This window comes from Hylaeus anthracinus, unplaced genomic scaffold (assembly GCF_026225885.1).
Source record: "Hylaeus anthracinus isolate JK02 unplaced genomic scaffold, UHH_iyHylAnth1.0_haploid 4, whole genome shotgun sequence".
Taxonomy (NCBI): domain Eukaryota; kingdom Metazoa; phylum Arthropoda; class Insecta; order Hymenoptera; family Colletidae; genus Hylaeus; species Hylaeus anthracinus.
Window position 1 is genome coordinate 4,712,098 of NW_026535289.1, and position 20,455 is coordinate 4,732,552.

At 36.3% G+C, this 20,455-nt stretch overlaps 2 protein-coding genes across 3 annotated transcripts in view; both read left to right on the top strand.

The window, feature by feature from the left end:
* LOC128894563 (dipeptidase 1-like) overlaps positions 1–20,455 on the top strand; it is a 756,062-nt gene that overhangs the window by 573,636 nt on the left and 161,971 nt on the right. The window lies entirely within an intron of this gene.
* LOC128894573 (uncharacterized) lies at positions 12,985–16,049 on the top strand. The gene is made up of 2 exons (XM_054156408.1): positions 12,985–13,988; positions 15,801–16,049. Exon 1 carries the CDS (start codon positions 13,156–13,158, stop codon positions 13,972–13,974), a length of 819 nt encoding a protein of 272 aa, XP_054012383.1. The 5' UTR covers positions 12,985–13,155; the 3' UTR covers positions 13,975–13,988; positions 15,801–16,049.

The following is a 20,455-nucleotide window of genomic DNA, read 5'->3' on the forward strand; positions in this document are numbered from 1 at the left end:
GACACCTTTTATATTATAAACAATACGTAAAAATTGTCAGAAAAAATGGTAATGCAATGAATAACTTAAGTATATGAAACACGATTATTTATTTAAAATACTTTTTTTCATTGAATAACCTATGTATATAACGTTGCTGTTATTTTACCTTCGTTTAACTTTGTCCAAGATGTAATTATAGTAATAAACAATAACATTCCTAGTAAAATAAATATGTAACGCTTCCATTTCTTATCAAAAACAAAGTTTACAGTTATTATGTACTCGTGAAATTGTGAAACATCTGACCTATTATTTCTGATACCATTTAATCAGAAAAGTAGTTTAGATTTACTATAATTTTTTAATAAGTTAATGTGGTCCTTTCATTAACCTCTCTTGCAGTTTCCTGAACGATTCTTGGAGCCTCAGGAAAAGGATACATATATGATCCTTTGATGGGTGATCTATCAAAGATGTAACAGGATATTCCATGTAATAGGTATAAGATATACTTTACTTTGCTCGAGATGAATGACCAGAACAACAATTTTTAACTTATAACCATGGTTATATAACACTTCCTACTACAGTAAATACATTGTAATACGTTAAAATAAAATCCTTAAGGAGGTCTAAACAGACCCCGGCGTGATTTAAGAAACTTCTTCGACCACATCATCTGACTCTATTATCCTTCCGCAAAAGGGACAAAAAAATCGTCGCGCACCCGGAACTCGAGCCACTGAAAGGGAATTGGGTGATTTTGATGGATCCGCAACGAGTACACGTGTACCTTCGAGGCGTGCCAAATTACGTGCTCGTAGCGCATTCCGTTTGAACTTGAGAAACCATTTCACAAGGAGTTCACCATTCGCCTAACGCAACAAAAAAAAGAAGAAAGAAAGAAAGAAAGAAACGGGGAAGCGACACGCAGCGTGGCACGCTCGTCCCCGAAAGAGACTGGGTAATGTTTCGCAATTTTCTCAGAGCGAGTTCTTTTGTGAAACTCGTTTATGCATCCGCCGTACATGACGTCGCGTATGGAAATTTAACAAGGGTCGCGGAAGAATGGAATTAAATAGTTAGCGACTGGCTTTACGAGCCGTGGAGAAGTAACGGTTCTCGTCGGTTATATCCGCCATCTTCTTTGCCTTTTTCTTTGTAAGGCATCGATTTAGAGACGGCGAACCACGCTCCAAGGACGGAAGGGAGGGGGGGAAAGGGGTAATGAAAAATTCTTTTCCCGGTGTAATCACGGTCGAGCATGAAACGACCGGGAGAAGAAGAAGATGACCCAACCGTTATCGTCCGGGAATACCGGAGAACGTAAACACGCGTATCTTTCGGACCAGGAGGGAGGGAGGGCGGTATTGGCTGTGTTTAAACTGAAGACCGCGGAGAAACGCGAGCAACGCTGCGGCGATGTTTAAGTTGAAGCATGCTGGTGTTCTCGCAAACACGAATTTTTCGTCTGAGAGATAGGAGGAGGGGAGTCGAATACAAACAAATGAATGTGTATCTAGTATAACACGTTGTTCGCCACTCATATATGAGCTTCACTGCACGAATCGATTAACTCCACTTTTTGAAAAATCTTAAATTTAAGTGTCAAAACACTTGGTATAGTCCCAACTTTTTATGTTTATAATAACTTTCCTGAATGATAAATATTAGCACTATTAAACGACAAACGTTATTACATCGCATTATTATTATTATTATTTATACATTATTTTATCGTATTTCTCAACTTTTTATTTTATGGAGTTAGTCGATTTGTGCAACGAACGGCTCATATATGGGTGACAGGGATTTTCACTAAGGGATTAATAAATTAATTCTGAAGATCAGGTGTTGAAGAAAACAAGTCTGGGTAGCATTCGTGAATTTTTATCGGGTTGTGAAACTAAATACGGTAATATTGGATCACATAGTTTTCAATAGTATATGAATAAAATTGTAGCTTCATAGGTATTTTCACGAGTATGTCTGGCTCTGAAATTGTTAATGAAACTTGACAGGTTTTTAATGTGTATTCTCGTTTTGTTGGTGGAAATTTATATAGAGACGGGAAGGGTTAATAACTTTTCATACATAGGGGTTGAAAACATTTAAGCGTGATATCTTGAAAACTTAAGATTGTACAATTGAGTTTCTAATAAGTATATATATATATAATTAAATTCACTTATTAGAAACTCAATTTTACAATCTTAAGTTTTCAAGATATCACGCTTAAATGTTTTCAACCTTTATGTATGAAGAGTTATTATAGTACTTAGTTATTATAGCAGAAAAGTTATATATATATATTTATATATTTATATATTTATATATATTTTGTATTTTGTATTTATATTTGTATATAATATATATATGTATATTATGTATATACATAATATTTGTATATAATGTATGTATATATATGTACTGTTTTGGAAAAGTCAGGTATTCTAAAGCTACATGCTTTATGGATACTTTGTTATTAATGAAAATCTGAATGAACCAGATCGAAACTTTTAAACATATTGGAAATGATGAATATATCCTCGTTCAGACTATCATTGAGGTACGTTACATTCGATTTTAATACTCAGATTTATGTGTTGCAGGTAAGGCATTGCTGTGATTAACATTTCACCTTCTACCTTGGGAAATATCCGACATCCCTTAAGTGCTAGATTTATTCTACGAGTAAGTAAACAGAATGAAAATTATTTATTATAACTGCAGTGTGCAACACTGCTTATTTAATACAACTTATTTTTAGAATATATTAGATAATGAACCTCATGTTTGATAATGAAGTTAGTATATGAGATTCTATTTTCTAAAAGCAGTGGGTCACGAAACAGGGAGGTTTGTTTTTATTAAAATAATATTTTCTTTAAATTGTAACATGTAACACCTACTTCAAAATGAGACAACGCAAAGAATATGACACTTTAGCCACATTCATGAAAAACTTTTCCCCTAAATTAGCTTACAGTTATCCAGTCCCAAGTAGAAAACTGAAATAATTTATTCTGAATATTGCCCCCTCGTAATCTTTTACTTAAACTTATCTCGGAAATTTCTCTCTTTTCTGTCACCTTTTACGTATCGTAACAAATTGTACTACCCCTTTTAATAGTAACGCATACGCAAGCACAACTTGAATCTAAATCTGAATACTATATCTCCCAGGGACAGTCCTCACATAGTTTCACCCCACCCTAAAAAATTCACTTTTTCGCAGTAAAGTCACTTTCGAGATATATCTAAGATGTACAGTGGGTGCAGCAAGTATTCGTACACCGATCAATTTCCAAAAAAAACTATGTAAAATTGTAATTTGTTAACTTATTTTTTATAAACAATGACATTCTACATATTCTCGGAAAACTCTAGAATAGATAGATTACAAAAAGAATAGCTATTTATGTAAGTTGGAAAATTAACAAGAAAAAATCAAATCGATAGAAATGTTGAAGCAATAAGTATTCGCACAACTGTTTAATTGTTAAAATTTCATTAAAACAAAAAGAAATTTACATTAATTTACAAGTATATAATACTTCCTGCGTGGGATTTTTTTTTGATTTCATTAGGTTGTCCCAAAAGTTTCTTTCGCTTTATTAATAAGTAATACATGCACAATATTTTATGTTTTATGTTACATTACTGAATTGTGCACGCTTCATTTTGCTCCATTACTGTTACAACATGAATATCTATGAAATTAGATTGTCTATTTATATAAACACGACCACATAAAGTAATTGAGTGCAATTCGCGAAAGAAACTTTCGGGGCTACCTAATATAATTATTGCAACTCTTCTAAGCATTAAATTAACTAAATTATAAGTTATTCGAAGTGGGATCTTCTTCAATTTCTCTATTAGAGCTATTTTTAAAAGTACTTTACAGGAAATTTGATGTTTTCTAATTCGTACAGAGCAATAAACTAATGTGTTTACGTTACAAACTCTACTATAAATGGTTCGTCATACGAATCGTACAAATACTTACTGCTTCTATACTTTTACCCACTTTTCGCATTTTTTTGTTAATTTCATAAATTATATAAACTAGTAAATGTTGTTTGGACTATATATATACGGATATATATATGGACTGTATATCTTAGAGACTTCCGAGAATATGTAAAATATCATTGATAATAAAAAAAGAAGTTAAGAAACTACAATTTCACACAAAAGTTTTTTGGAAATTGATCGGTGTACGGATAGATTCTACACTCACTGTATGAACTCAGAATCATTCATCAAGGAGGTTAAATAAACCAGAGGTTTCCTCGAGGACCCACAAGCTCGAGGTCGTGATTGTATGCAGGAGCCTCCGAAGCTGATGGAAGCGTTCATTTTGTAGAATTGAGGTTCCCTTTTAACGGCCATCAGGGAAACCTTTGATCACCTTCCCTGATCCTTATTTCGCTCTTGAGTCTCTTCGAACAAGGCGAATGGGGCTGGTAAGAAGGAAACGTTCGTTTTCGCCACGGTCTTTAATAAAACTTTTTCAAACCGCCTAGAGTCAAAGGAAGGGGGCTCAAAGGACCCGTTCCTCCTTGACCCAAAGTCAATACTGTTCGTAGCCAAAGACACGACGGTGTTCCATCATGTAATCCACGTTCGTATCCCAAAGGGCCAAGGACATATTTATATGCATGGATGCGAAGTCGATACTCTGGTCGTTTCTGCTAGGCTTTTCATTGATAGAATGTTAAATTGCAAACTGGTAGAGTATGGTCGATGTCATGTCGAAGATATCGTAATAAATGTATTGCAAAATAATCAAACGTGATTCGCAAGTTTGGATGTCGGAGGAAGAACTTGTTTTTTTTATAGATATTGAACATTTGAAAAATATTTTGTTGATAGCTTATGGCTTGGGTGAACGAGGAATTTTCCGGGATTAATTGTGCTTGAGAAATTAAAACTGACATCGTCGAGGCTGTTTCATTAATTGGAAAAAAGAACGAAGCTGTATGAACGTTCTCTACATTTTGTTCCTCTTCGGTAAAATGTAACGCTATTTTATAGCGTATCAGTTATTTATAATCGCATCAGCCAATTTATAGCGACTCTATTTTAATACTTCAAGGATGCAGAATTGATCAAAACGAATTGATTGTTAGAAATAGTAAAAGGGTGCCTTTAAGAGTTAACATATCTATTGTTTTGATGTCTGTTTTGATGTCTAGTTACCCACCTTTTGAATAATATAAGTGTACATATATATATATATATATATATATATAATGTGAACACTCCTAAACACTCTATAATAATTAAACGACAAGACATGATCCACGTCGAAACTTTATCCACGAAACTATTTAACACTAAAAACTCGAGGAAATACAGTTAAAAATGACTTCTAATAACGTTAATGGATGTGCGATTTGCAGTTAGTTAGTGGTTGTTGGTTGCTAGTTGGACTGTTAATCGAGGTGGTTTCATGTACATCGAGTACGCGTAATTAAATTACGTCGAGACGGTTCGTTCGTCGATGCCATTGAACAGGATCCATAAACGCGAATATGGATACGTAGCGCGAGGAGATTGCCGTTAAAAATACCAGCGAAGCGTTCAAATGGACGCGATCGTTAAACTTGCCCGACCACTTTTACAAATCGAACGAGGAAACAGTATAAAAGCAACATTCGTGCGCTCCTATTGCCGTGTAACAGTCGATTAATAAAAAGCGACGATATTTTTTGCACTGATATTCTCCCCGATTTCACAATGTTGCACGTGTAAATAAATCTAACTTTACATACGGAATAATAAAAGATCCGTTGATCTATTTCTAGTATAAGTTTTTGGGAACAGTTTCGTTACATATCTACAAATTTTGTTTTGTTTTCAACACGTATAACATTTTCCATCTGATCAATCTAAAAAAAATTGACGTGTCTCTAAATAAATTTTTATTTTTAAAATGTAACCTTTTATATGACGTCAGACCGATTAAACGTTTACGTTAAATTTCCACGCAGAATGAGGTAAGAAAGAGAATGCGAGTGAGTGAATTCGACGAAGGATCGTTCGAACAATCAAAATTCCTTCGATCTCCCTTTATATTCGAGCTTGGTACTAATTGTAAATACGAAAATAAGGAACTAGATTTTGTCCTCGCAAGTCTATTATATCATTTTCGGAATACTTTTCAGCCACTGGAAGTTGAACAAAAATTAATTAAATTGAGATTAATTGTATTAATTCTATGTTTCTTGAAACGTAAATTCACGATACTGTTGTCACTAATGTTGAATCATAAATGTAGCGTATCAACTACCGATACCATTCCCTTAACTTGAAAAGAAAAGCATCGATTTTCTACCCGTCGCCAGTGGTTTGCGAAATTACATCGAGTCACACGAGCCACGCGAGTGCACTGAATGCTATGCATAAATTCGAATAACGGACTGTTCGGGACTGGTCCGAATTACCGTCAAAAATGTGACCGAACGCGGAGCGTTATCGGTTACGCATTAAACGTGGCTGAAATATTGTAATTGTTCACTATGGCAATTTTGGATGGTATCAATTTAACTGGGGAATCGCGCAGATTATCTTCAGTCGAAATCCGATTTCCCACTATCTGGATCCCCTGTAATCGACAGTAATTAACGTCGAAAGTGACCATTTGTCGCGAAATTCGAAATATTAATACAAAGTAGAATTATGAAAAATAGGTAGTAAATAATACCTGAAAATAAATTGTGTTAATCAATAATTTTACAAGGATACATTCTTGTAATTTGTTGTATTTCTAAGTATTATAATTTTGATTCGTGACTTCTGTAGAGGATCAGCTGATGTGGAAAAAAAATATACATGTCGAATTGAGTAACCTCCTCCTTTCCGAAGTCGGTTAAAAACATAAATAAAATTGTTACCAATGAAAAAATATGGTTTTGTAAGAAAGAAAGTTTACAGATTACTTTACATTATTTGGATACACCAGGAGCAATGAATTAACAATAATAATAAAATGATTGACACTATGTAACGTTATTTCAGATAACATAGTGGTTAGTGTCACTGACCAATTGTTTTAATAATATATTTGACACACCTTGACTATATAAAAAGTTATATACATTACATATTACTATACATGTGTAAGGTGTTTACAAAATTCATTTCATTCTATCCATGCACGAAGGGTATGAAAACTACACAAATTCTTGTGCCATAAACAGTTAAACTTCGAGAACATCTAATTGTCAAACAGGAAGGGAACACGAAAATTGCTAATTCCACAAATTCCAAGAAATTCACTATTCAGAACCTCTCAAGAACTCGAGAATATTTACCACGCACGAAGAAACGAGAAACTGCTTATCCTACAGTGTAGCGTAGTACTTCTCAAATTTCACCTTCCTGCAGATCCCCTATAATAGAATTCAATTATTATTTTCCCCGTATACTTGAAAATTTCATTAAAAAAAAATATATTTAAGTTATCAGAATTGGAACTTTCTTTACACTTTTCATGTTTTCTGCACCGAAGTGATGCACATCAACGAACATAAAAATGATTTAGTTATTTCAGTCATCGGATAAATAATTACTTAGATCAGTGTTCTAGTGTAAGTGTTCTTCGTACTCTTGAATATTATAGAATAATTTTTTATTTTTCATTCGACTTCCTTTAAAAAATCCCGAATTAACCTACCATTAGTTATTACTTTTAATAGAAACCCAATAAAAAGTTAGAACTACGAACCTTTTTAGTCTTTATTTCCATTTTAGATGTTACTACCGCCGGTAGAAAGCTTTTTAATGACCATTTTTAATAAGAATGGAACACCGCGGGAAGCATTCATTTTATCCCACCATAAAGCATATTCCCATCGTTTTCTGGGAGCCCCCAGGGGTCCGAAGATCCCCAGGTGAGAAACACTGGCGCATCGTATCTCGCTTTACAACTCGTTAATATCGCGATAACAACAGAATAGCCTCGACAGACGAGATAGTATACAACAGAGGCAGAATAAGACGATGGAAACGCGTCAGCGGAAACAGGAACCATGTGGACTAGGAAACTCTTGCGAAACATTCAAGAATTATCCACCGGTTTCAACGTCGCGGGATCTATTTGTCTTCGAAAATACGCCTCTCCCGCGACGCGCAGTTACGTTGGAACATCAATATTATTTTATAAAGTTACGGTGCAGTCGCGATTCGCGGAACTGGAATTGTTCCAGGCACTACGAGACGTCAAAGTTCGAACAAACCACGCCGCTCCGAGAGCAGCGAGTTAAAAAAAAAAAAATTCGCTGCCTGTCGAAGGAACTCGATCCTTTCTTCGAGAACTTCGCTGACTCCGAGGTGTGTCTTCGGGCTTCGTGAAATTTTGTAATTTAGTAGTTTTTCCATCGACACTCTGCTGGAGAAACTGATACGTGGATAAACATTGAATTTCCATCGTTTAGATATCGGAATTATTTTATTCTAATACGTGATATAATTTCTGACAAAAATATCTACCTAACTTAAACACGTAAAATATATCGTGCATTTACAGTGGGTGTAAATTATATTAATTACCACAAAAACTATGTAAAAATGTAATTTATCGAGTTCTTTTATGTAAACAATGGCATTTTACATATTCTCGGAAATCTCTAGATAGATTACAAAAAAAATAGCTATTTATGTAAATTGCAAAATTAACAAGAAAAAAACAATTAGTCGATAGAAATATTTAAGCAATAAGTATTCGCACAACTGTAAAATTCTTAAACCTTGATTAAAAAAAAAAGAAATTTACATTAATTTAGAACTATATAATACTTCCTTCGTGGAATTTCCTTTTGATTTTATAATTATTGCAACTCTTCTAAGCATTAAATTAACTAAATTTTAAGTTATTCGAAGTGGAATCTTCTTCAATTTCTCTATTACAGCCATTTTTAAAAGTACTTTACTGGAAATTTGATGTTTTCTAATTCGTACGGAGCAATAAACTAATATGTTTACGTTACAAACTCTACTATAAATGGTTCGTCATACGAATCATACAAATACTTATTGCTTCTACACTTTTACCCACTTTTCGCATTCTTTTTGTTAATTTCACACATTATATTAACTAGTAAACTAGTAAATGTTGTTTGAACTATATCTATTTTAGAGATTTCCGAGAATATGTAAAATATCATTGATTATAAAAAAAGAAGTTAGGAAACTACAACTTCACACAAAAGTTTTTTTGTAAATTGATCGGTGTACGAATACATTCTACACTCACTGTAATCAATTTTAAAGTTGACATAATCAGTTATTCGAGAAAGTATTTTCATTCTCAAAAAGTAAATTTTACAGTTATTAATAATTAAACGAATACTAAATGTTACTGAATACGTTATAAATATTGAATCCAATGTTTTTTGAAAATGAATCACTAGTACTTTATTATTAACTGTATATCAATGTATGTTTATATTAAAGTGAAATAGAATATTGCCTTACTCTAATTATGATATGCAAGTTTGTAGGTATATCTGGATGAAAATAATTTCGATTATTTTTATCGTCAATGAATTAACAAACTATTTATGAGCTTATATTCTAATATTAAGAGTTTATTTTGATCACATCGTACTTAGATTACATTACCGCAATTATATTCATTAAAATATATATTTCAATCCATATTCCATTATCAGTGGTTATCAGACCACATTAGCCTGAAACTCACACACAGAAGACCGAGTCTTCATCGATGGAATCCATCAAAATTGCATCTTTCAATTAATTTTTCGTCGTCATCCCTCTTCGGTGTATCCTGTATCGCCCCCTCGCCCCTCCTAGAAGGGGAACGTAATTTGAGTTGCAGAGGGTTAACGACGAAACCGAATTAACATTAAAGCGATGTCGCTCGTTAACGTGGTATTTTCCGCTCGTATGCTCATGCGCTGGGAGTTCGGCCGCGCCTTGGGAAGTTCATTGTTTATCGAATCCAATCCTTAAAGTTTCAAAGGAAACTTCAAAGGAAACTTCGTTCTTCGACCCCGAGGCTTAAGACGACGCGAAGTTAACCGCGTTACCAGTTCGTAATCCAGTGAACGCTAACTTCCGCGACGACAACGCGTGTTTCTTGTATGAGCAACCGTTTCGATACGCTTGCATCAGAGTCGGGGGCTTATTGTTATTTTTATTATTCGGCTGACTGTCACAGATGACACTCCGGGCGTTTGGTATCGCGCCAAAAGTGGTATAGCAGTTCCAGGGTCGCCATAAAGCGAAACGACGAGGAGTACTTTGACCTCTTTTTTTCTTTCAGTGACAAATATGTTCTTCTTGTGGCTGGAATTATTCGGAGTTTCACGCGTGTGATTAAATTGAGAAATTCCTGTGTTTTTGTGAGTATCGATGATTGTATTAGATACCGGAAAAAGTTCGTGCGGATTTTCAGAGTAAAATACAAATACTCAAATCTGTTTTAAATCATAGGTTTATTCAACAAAATAATCACCATTTATCGTCAGTTTCATCAATGACTTCATCAATTTCTTTGCAATAAGTATCTGTAGTAATAGTCTGCCACGTGGAAGAAAATCAACGTGAACGATACCTCGTGTAGTCCACCAAACAGTGATCAGCACCTTCTTCAAATGGAGACTTGATTTTGGTATGGTTCCTGTTGCACATGACCCCTTTTGAACCCAGTGGTGTGATCGTCGTACATTATCATATTTCACTCACTTTTTATCACAAGTTAAAATTCGATCGATAAATGGATATAGCAAATGCTCAGCCGGGAATATTTGTTCTCTTCCGTTAAACGGTGCGGTATCCATTTGCCCAATCTTTCATGAAAATTAAGTAAATGAATTTGCTTTCTCGCGGTAGATTCTTCACATTCGAATACTTGAGCAAGCTCAGAACATCTTTTTTTTGGATTTGAACTTACGTACTCGATGAATTTTTCGTCTTCGATGACAGATGGACGCCCTGAACGCGATTCGTCATCTACCGATTCATTTCCTTCTTTGAACCTTTTAAACCATTTCTGTGCGGTCCTTTTACTAACAGCACCTTCCCCACAAACGCTACAAATGCGTCTTGCTGCATTTGCTGTTTTACTGCCAAGTTTAAATTCGTAAAGAATAAAAGCACGAATTTTTACTCTTTCGCTATCCATGTTTACTGTTCTTATAGCTACACAATAACGAAACAATTAAACTCCACAGAGCATGTATACCAATTACAAAGATCAAGCTTTAAAATGAAACCAAACTCATGTCTTACAGTTGCCGATTACCACACGAAAATCGATATATAGTTACAATTAACGAATAAACCGCACGAACTTTTTCCGGTACCTAATATTAATTAGAAAGTGTCTCTCTTGCTGTTGTGTTTATTCGGGTAAAGTGTTACCCATACTATAAACGAGAATTAAAATACAAAATAGAAGAATTGAATAATAATAGAAGCCGAACATTTCACTAAATTTGTAGTGATATAATTTGCATTGGTCTTGGTGTAACCAAATCAAAATCAACATAGATGATCTGATGGTATAAAAAAATTGTCGCTAGTCTTGAGGTACAATGTAACAAAAGCAAATAAAACTTAATTAGAATTATATTATTTCTCGTAAATCGTTGTACTGAAAAACTGTGCCATGGAGGGAAAACACGCAGTGGATATTGCAATGGCATCCAACAATAAAAACTTAATAACGCAATGTAAGGAGCATGAAACTTACAATAAGGTTTACCTAAGGAACATAAACCTTATTGTGCGATAAACTATATTGCAAGGTTTACGTTTCGTAGATTGGGTTATTAAGTTTTTATTGTTCGATGTTGTCAGCTCGCATATTTCCAATAATAGCACGATTTCACTGTTCCATTGTATCAACATTTGTTATTACGCAGTAATTTCGTTTCATACTGCAGTTGCTCTGCTCACATCACATTGTTGTGCATTGTCATTGTTCCGCTGAATCATATTGTACATTTTACAGAATTTTGATTATCTTTTCAATTTGACACAAAGGTTTTGAGTTTTCAACCATCCCATAATCAATGTGTGCAATAATGCAATGAAATAAACAATAATCGAAGAAACTAAGTTCGTACTTGAATACAGTTCTTCACTTTCAAATTCCTAATTAGAATTTCGTTTATGTATGCATTAACATAATTTATTTTCCTTTCTTGTGAATTATGGTATTTACATTATTGAACACCTCAAGAAAACCATGAAATGATAAAAAATGTTTACGTCAAATTGTATTTCGCGCCTCTTCCTTGAGATCATAATTGTAGTACCTCTCATTGTCCTCAGTGTCGCCACAAATTTAAAGCTTAGGGAAAAATTGTTTCCCTATACTCCGCAGTCTCGTACGCCGTTCGCGCGTCCGCGACCAACTTCATTCTTTCGCTTTGTGTCAGTGTCTTCACACGTAGACTGAGTAACGAATTACAGAATATTATATTTTGGGACGAAAAGATAGGAAGAGGACGTCGTCGATGGATGAGGATAAGGAGAACGACAGACTCTATCGAAAAATTCGTAGACTAGAGGAGAAATTGCATCGAAGGAAGGATGATTAGCGTAAGTCGGGAGGTAACTCCACTTCTTTGGTCCGTGGGATAAGAGACTCTTCGAAACAGAATTTTGTAAATTCTTGTTTCGAGTACTGTATCGACATCCGTTGATTCTGCCAGCGGCTGTGTCGTTGTGCAGAGTGCTTCGACTCTTACCAAACGCACATCTTTCGGGTGACGAAAGAAAATAGTACATAAATTTAAGACGGCCGGGGTTTGTAACCTTTAAACGCGTCTTGGAGACGTGTGTGGCTTGTTTCATCAAACTTCACGTTGTTGATACAAAATGGAATAGACAGGTTATTGGAACTCGATTCGATGGTTTTCAGGTAAAAGTTCGGGGTTACGTAGTCGCTCACGCCATCGCCATAGTTCGAGACACTCGCTGGATCGTGAGATACTTTGGTCAGTATCTCGAGGACGCTCATCAGGAGGTCGACGCTCATCGAGTTATTCGAGAGATAATTTCGATTTTAGAGTTTTTGGTAGATCACGCTCTAGTTCTCGATACACATCGAGACAGTCGTCTGTTTCTCGGTCAACAAAATCGAGTCAATCATCGTGTATCTGTGAGATACCGGTTTCGAGGACAGAGATGGACAGCGAGATTAAAGAATCATCGGCGGTCGAGACGGCAGAAGTTCCCGAACATGAAGTAGAGTTACAAGAGGAAATTTTGAACGTGTTTGGGACGCGCCTCGAGGCAGATAAGAAAACCGCTGCTGCGGTGCACAAGGACCTAGCTCTCCGGTGGTCGGAGGTTTTGAAAAAAGGTCTGCCGGAAGAGGAGGTCAACGCTCTGTTGAGGAAATACCCACCGCCAGAAAATTGCTTTTTTATCGGGGTACCGAAACTAAACGCCGAAATTATGGTTTCAGTACAAGAAGGCGTTATTAAAAGAGATCACCGTATTGTTGAGAAGCAAGAACGCATCGCCGCATGTCTAGCAGCGTTGGGTAAAGCGATCTCGATATCATTGAAGTTGGACAGTTCTCAGAAACTTGAGTTGCTGGAAAAATTAAGCGATATGGGGAGACTTCTCGCATCGGTGCACCAAGAGGATTCTCTGGCTCGTAAAGGGCTTATTCTAGCGAGTTTGAATTCGTCCTTGAAGAACACTCTCTCCGACACTTCGGTCGATGAGTGGCTTTTTGGTACGGATTTAGAAGAAAAAATAAAGACGGCTAAGAATTTGGAACGAACATCAAAGGATTTGAGACCTGTAAGAAAACTTCCGCAACAGAGTAATGCACAAAAGAAGACAAAAAACTGGAAGGGCCCGCCACGTCAACCGACGTTTAATAAATATCTAACGACGTCGAGCGGGCGTCATCATGCAGCATCCAACAAGACGGAGACAAAGAAGTCTGCATACCGCAAAGGATCGAGTCATCAATACAGGGGACGTCGTTAATCTCATCGGAAGATGTAGGTAAACCAACAGGGCGGTTAAGATTATTTGGTAAGGCTTGGTCAAAGGTAACCAAAGACTCGATGATCCATAAATGGGTTCAGGGTTTTGTGATACCCTTCACGTCGTATCCGAGACAAGACCGGCCTCCGATCGAACCCACATGGTCCAACCACGAACATGGTTTAATCGAAAAACAAATTAATAAATTAATCTCTAAAGGCGCTATCGAAAAATGCTCTACGTCAAAAGGACAATTTTTGTCGAATATATTTTTAATTCCTAAGCCGGATAGTACATTCAGAATGATACTAAATCTTAAGAGTCTTAACGAGTTCATTCACGTTGAGCATTTTAAAATCGAAAACTGGAAGGTAGCGAAGAAATTAATTTGTCGCAATAATTTTATGGCAACGATAGACTTAAAGGACGCCTACTATTTGGTTCCAATCGAGAAGAAGTTCAGAAAATTTTTACGGTTCTTGTATAAGGGAGAACTATTTGAGTTTACCTGTTTACCGTTCGGCTTAAATGTAGCACCGTATGTTTTCACAAAATTATTGAAGCCGGTGGCAGCATACCTGAGAAAAAGAATATTTACTTCTGTATTTTATCTCGATGACATCCTTATTATCGATTAATCGAACGAGAAATGTCTTGACAATGTTCGCGAATCTGTAACACTTTTGCAGGACTTGGGATTTATAATTAATAACGAAAAAAAGTCGCGCGATTCTCACGCAACGGTGTAAATATTTGGGACTAATTTTTGATTCGGTAAAAATGTCCATAGAATTACCTAAGGACATAGTTCTACGAACCGTCGAACTCACTCGGAAGTTCAGTACAACTACCCGGTGCAGTATAAGAGAATTCGCGGTTTTCGTAGGGACTTTAGTTTCGCGTTGTCCGGCGTTGAAATATGGGATGGTGTATATAAGACGGTTCGAAAAGGTACGAGCTTACGCGCTTGAAATTAATAATAATAATTTTAACGCACAAATGTTTATTCCAAGAGAGTCAAACGAGGATTTTACGTGGTGGGAAGATAATATCCGCTCCGCGAGTGCGCCAATAGATGAACCAGAATTCGAATTCGAAATATTTTCGGATGCTTCACGTACAGGGTAGGGCGTTTTCTGTAAAAACCGACGTTGTCACGGGTTTTGGAATACAGGTGATTTAAAATTACACATAAATGTCTTGGAACTTAAAGCGGCGTTTTTTGGATTAAAATGCTTCGCGAATGACGTACGACGAAGTAGTATTTTGTTAAGAATAGACAATACGACGGCAATCGCATACATAAATAAAATGAAAGATAATCGTCATGAGGATCTTAGTGCACTGGCCAGGGAACTTTGGCAATGGTGCGAACGAAGAGAAATTTGGATTTCGGCAGCGTATATACGTTCTAGTGAAAACGTCGAAGCCAATTATGAGTCACGGAGATTACAACCAGAAACTGAATTTGAGTTATCCAAGAGTGCATTTCAAAAGATCGTTAGATATTTTGACATCCCACAAGCAGATTTGTTTGCAAGTAGAGTGAACGCGAAATGTAAACGTTATGTATCTTGGCAGAGGGATCCAGACTCGATTGGCATAGATGCCTTCACGTTAGGCTGGAAAAAATGGTTCTTTTACACGTTCCCTCCCTTTTTAGTAATTCTAAGAATGTTGAGGAAAATATAACGTGAAGAATCAATTGGCATAATAGTGGTACCATACTGGGAAGCCCAGCCTTGGTTCCCTGTTTATCTATCATTATTACAGGAAGAACCGATTATTTTCCAGCCCAACATTAATTTAATTTGTTCTTCCAGCAGGGAGGAACATCCCTTGTGGCAACGGCTTACACTAATTGCCGCCAAATTATCGGGGAAGCGTTCATTAGGAGAAAGGTACCACTGGAATCGGTCAAGATATTGACAGCCTCATTATCAGAATCTTCGCTTCGCCAATATGAATCGGGCCTAAGAAAATGGTGGGAATTTTGCGCGGGAGAAGAAATTGACCCGTTTACAGGTTCCACAAGTGAGATGTTGAAGTTTCTCACAGTGGAATTTGACAAAGGAGCCTCGCATAGCTCGTTAAATGGTTACAGAGTCGCAAAATTAAGGCCAGCAGCACCGAGGTATGACTCGACCTGGGACCCCCGAAATGTGTTAAAATATTTATCGAAGTGGTATCCCGACGATGAGAATAGCTTAGAACGACGAACGCTCAAGCTTGTGACATTGTTGGCTTTAGTTACGGGGCACCGTATGCAAACTCTGTCGTTAATTGATACGCGGAATATTTATAGATCAAGTCAGAATACGTTGGATATTAAAATTCCCGATACCATTAAGACTTTGGGCCCGGGGAAAAAACAGCCAGTACTAAGACTGCCGTTCTATTTACAAGATAAGTCCGTATGCGCAGCTTCAACGTTGTTGTCCTATTTAGACAGAACCAAAGAACTACGTAGATCGGTAGTTAAATTATTTATATCATTTAAGAAACCACACAAAGTGGTGGGCACTCAAACTCTAAGCAGGTGGATAAAGAGCGTTTTGACTAAAAGTGGCATAAATGTTAACACGTTTTTGGCTTATAGTACGCGACACGCTGCTACATCAGCGGCAAAAAGACAAGGTGTGAACATTGATGTAATACGGAAAACGGCAGGTTGGTCGTAAGATTCCGAAACTTTCGCTCGTTTTTATGATCGTTGCGTTTCTTCAGAAACTGGCCGATTTGCAGAGGCGGTGTTAGAATGTTAAGTCCTTTTTCGAAAGGCAATTATTTTTAAAAGAATAGCATTGTATTTTGTTTTGAAAGTTCCTGGTTTGTTTATTAAAAAAAAAAAAAAAATTGGTAAAACACACATAAATATATGTTATCGTGTCAATTTGTTGCCGTAACTAACTTTAAACAACTACAATTATGATCTCAAGGAAGAGGCGCGAAATACAATTGATGATTAAACGAACTTACCAAGTGAAGTTCAATCATGATTGTATGATGCGCCTCTTCCGAAGAGATCAGTCCCTCCCTCCCATGCATCTCGAGGGAGATACCCGTAATTGTGGTTACGGCAAGGCTTTCAAGAATGAAGTTGATCACGGACGCGCGAACGGCGTACGAGACTGCGGAGAATAGGGAAACAATTTTTCCCTAAGCTTTAAAATTTGTGGCGACACTGAGGACAATAAGAGGTACTACAATTATAATCTCTTCGGAAGAGACGCATCATACAATCATGATTGAACTTCACTTGGTAAGTTCGTTTAATCATTAATTATACATCATGCCATGTTGAATTATATACATATAATTTGAGTTCAACAAAAATGAATCTAGCGTTGTGAGACACTGCCCTTTTCACTGTAAGTTGAAGTATCGGACTGGCACCACCAGGTCTGAGGACCCTTGACTGTTTGTCGTCGAAGGCCAGGGCAATAAACAGAGCGTAGGCAAAATTTTCTTTCTTTAAGTGGATTTCTCTACCTCGTAGGCCTGAGTTTTCAGGTTCAGTTCTCGTCCGTTTCTTAAACTGTGAACACGTCCTTCCGAGCCGTTGAATAAACGTAGACATTAAAATGAATAAAAGACTCATTTATTACAGCCATTTTTCAATATGCCAGTAGTTAATAATTATTGGTTTCTCTGAACCAAAAACTTGAAATCTTTCAGAATTAATAGCTTCCGCCGACCAAAAGCAACGTATTTAATTTTCATTCAGATACCCTATAGAAAGCTCCGTAGAATATAATCTCCATTTCGCAGAATACGAATATAAAACGACTCGAAAATAAGCCCTTCGATAATGAATAATATTAAACATCACGCTCGCGCATCGCCTCAGACGTCGTATCTTATTTTCCTCAAGGTAGCACCTTTCGAGTCCCCGGATCCCTCTCACAATCGTGCTACTTACTTCCACGGAATCTGGTTACGACGCGAACCTCGCCGACTGCATTGAATAAATTCATTTAAATTAACTGGGAGTGCTGAATGAAAACGCGAGCAGGATTCTCCGCCGTGGCGTGTATTTCAGAACGGAAAATAAATTTGCAAATCATCCCCTTACCCCCGTGGGTATTTACGGCTGGCGTGATTCGCGTGGGTGCAGCTAATGGTTTCATCTCGAACGTAGATGCGTGGGCGTCGTGTAATTTAGGCGTACGCGCGCACGTGACGCTGCAGGCAGCGATTTCAGTAGTAAAGCCCAGTGCATGATCAGACGTCATAAAGCGTCGACGTTGGAGAACCGTTCTCGTCATTCCCTTTTGTTTGTGCGTCAGGTTTCCCTCTGGATTATTTTCCCTTGCTTCTTATCATGCAAAAGAGATCGGGAACCCGTGCAAATATCAGCTTCAAGTTTTCTTTTTTAATTAAATAGAACAGGTCAACAAATATTTCTAGGGTGGTTATGAAGAGATGCACACACTTTTATGGCATTTAAAGTGTATATATATATATTACATTATAGATGTATGAATGTAACAGATATATATATATCGATCCTGGATTTTCGCTCGGTCCACAATCGCCCCTTTTCTAGAATAAAACCTGAAACATAAAATAAATTAATTATTATTTATTTATAATCAAATAAATATAACGACAGCCGAAAAGCTGGACGTTACACTTGATATATATATAATGTAATGAATGTTAAAAATACATTTCTTTGTTTTTATGTTGTACTTTTAATGTTATTATATTTAAAATGCACTTGTACAATGTAAGTCTACGTGGAAATGCTACTTATATTATGTATGGAATTTGAGGCAAAAATGTTTGATAGGAATTTGTTAAGATTAAGGCAGTTACAAAATGGGGAAATAAATTTTAGATTTTTTGTTTGAATGGTTGACATTAAGTGGCACACAAATTTTTGTAGGAAATGCTTTATTGCATTAATGTTCCCTTCTTTTTAAACACCTGAGTTAAATTACAGTCTTCTTCTTTTAAAATGATTTAGCCTAATTAACGATTCAGAAATTGTTACCGAAGAAAATTCAAACATTTAACGTTTACTAAAGAGAAATTATTATATAAATCAACGAATATTCACCGTATAACGTTGTATTATGTAAATTAATATAATCTAACGATATATTAATAACAACACAATGATAAGAATTGTAGTAATTCATATTATTTTAGAGTATAAAATATGAGACAGGATTACAAACAGAGTAAACATAATTGTAAACGATATTAATCAATTTTGTTTAAGTATGGAATTATTCAAACAGATAACCTATTTTAAAAATCTCAAGTTCACACTTTAATATGATAATTAATTAAAATTTGAAACATTATTACTTACATGCCCACAGGTGAATCCATTTATTTAACGTTTACTAAAAAATAATTGTCCTATAACCAGCCTTATATTATATAAATAAACCATGCACCAAACACTAACAATTACTTAGTCCTCTTATAAAATTCTCTTTTAAAGCTCTCCCATCGCTAACGCGATAATGTAAAGTTGACGAACAATTTCAGCGAATACTGACAGCTTGGATTAATTTCTCTCACGATTATCGGACAAATTAAAATAAAAGGTTCCTCGCGTGGAAAGTCTGAAGCATCGAAAAGTTTTAATTACACTCGAGGAAAAGCTCTCGAAAACACCACCGCTACACATCCCCAGGAACATGCGTTCCTTTCCCCTGGCTCCGCCCCTCCGAAGGTATTTCGCAAATAGAAGTTTCGATGGGCTCCATTGAAAAATTCAAGACCACTCGCATACTTTATTCCCGTTAAAGCAAGCGAGTTCGAAAAGTACCGTCGACAAAGAAATGAATTAATCAGGAGAAATATTAGCCGGTGGTAGGCGGAAAACTGCATCCAGCCTGCAGTAACGACGTTAGGGAGATTAATCATAACGTTGCAACGAGGGAAACAAGTTCGGGACGCTTTATTAATACATTATTCAAAGTTAACAGATACAAAGTTGTCGTCTCTCCACTGTTCTCGCTGGTTTGAGAAGCCTTACCAAACTTCTATGGAGTTTCTAATTCGGGAGTCTTGGTTCCAGGTTGTATATCGTTCTGGACACGATGATGCACGCGTGGAATGGGTCGATAAATTGCGGTTAGAATTTTTGGGAGGTCCCTGGTGCCTCGTAGCTATCCCGCGAGGGCTTGCTTTCTTGAAGGGTCAGTTATGCATAGCGTAGCTGCAACGAAGGATCCTACAAGGTAGTTCTTGCACGTTCGCCCTGCCAACTTTGAAGATGAGTTTACGATGCGTCGTTACTCAGCAGAAATGGAATTCTGGAAAAGCTTCGTTAAGGCTCGTTTAAATTTAATATCGAAGGTTGATGTATTTGGAGGTTTTTGGTGGGAATAAGTTGCTGTGATAGTTGTGGGGGACCAGGAATTTTATTTTTATTGGTCTGTAGGGTGATTAATAGATAATTGTATGCTTCGCGACATTTTGAGTATGATAATTATAATTTGAAGAAGTATTTGTTATG

Excerpts from the sequence above, each read along its gene's own strand:
- LOC128894573 (XM_054156408.1), top strand. The coding sequence starts at position 13,156 with ATGGACAGCGAGATTAAAGAATCATCGGCGGTCGAGACGGCAGAAGTT.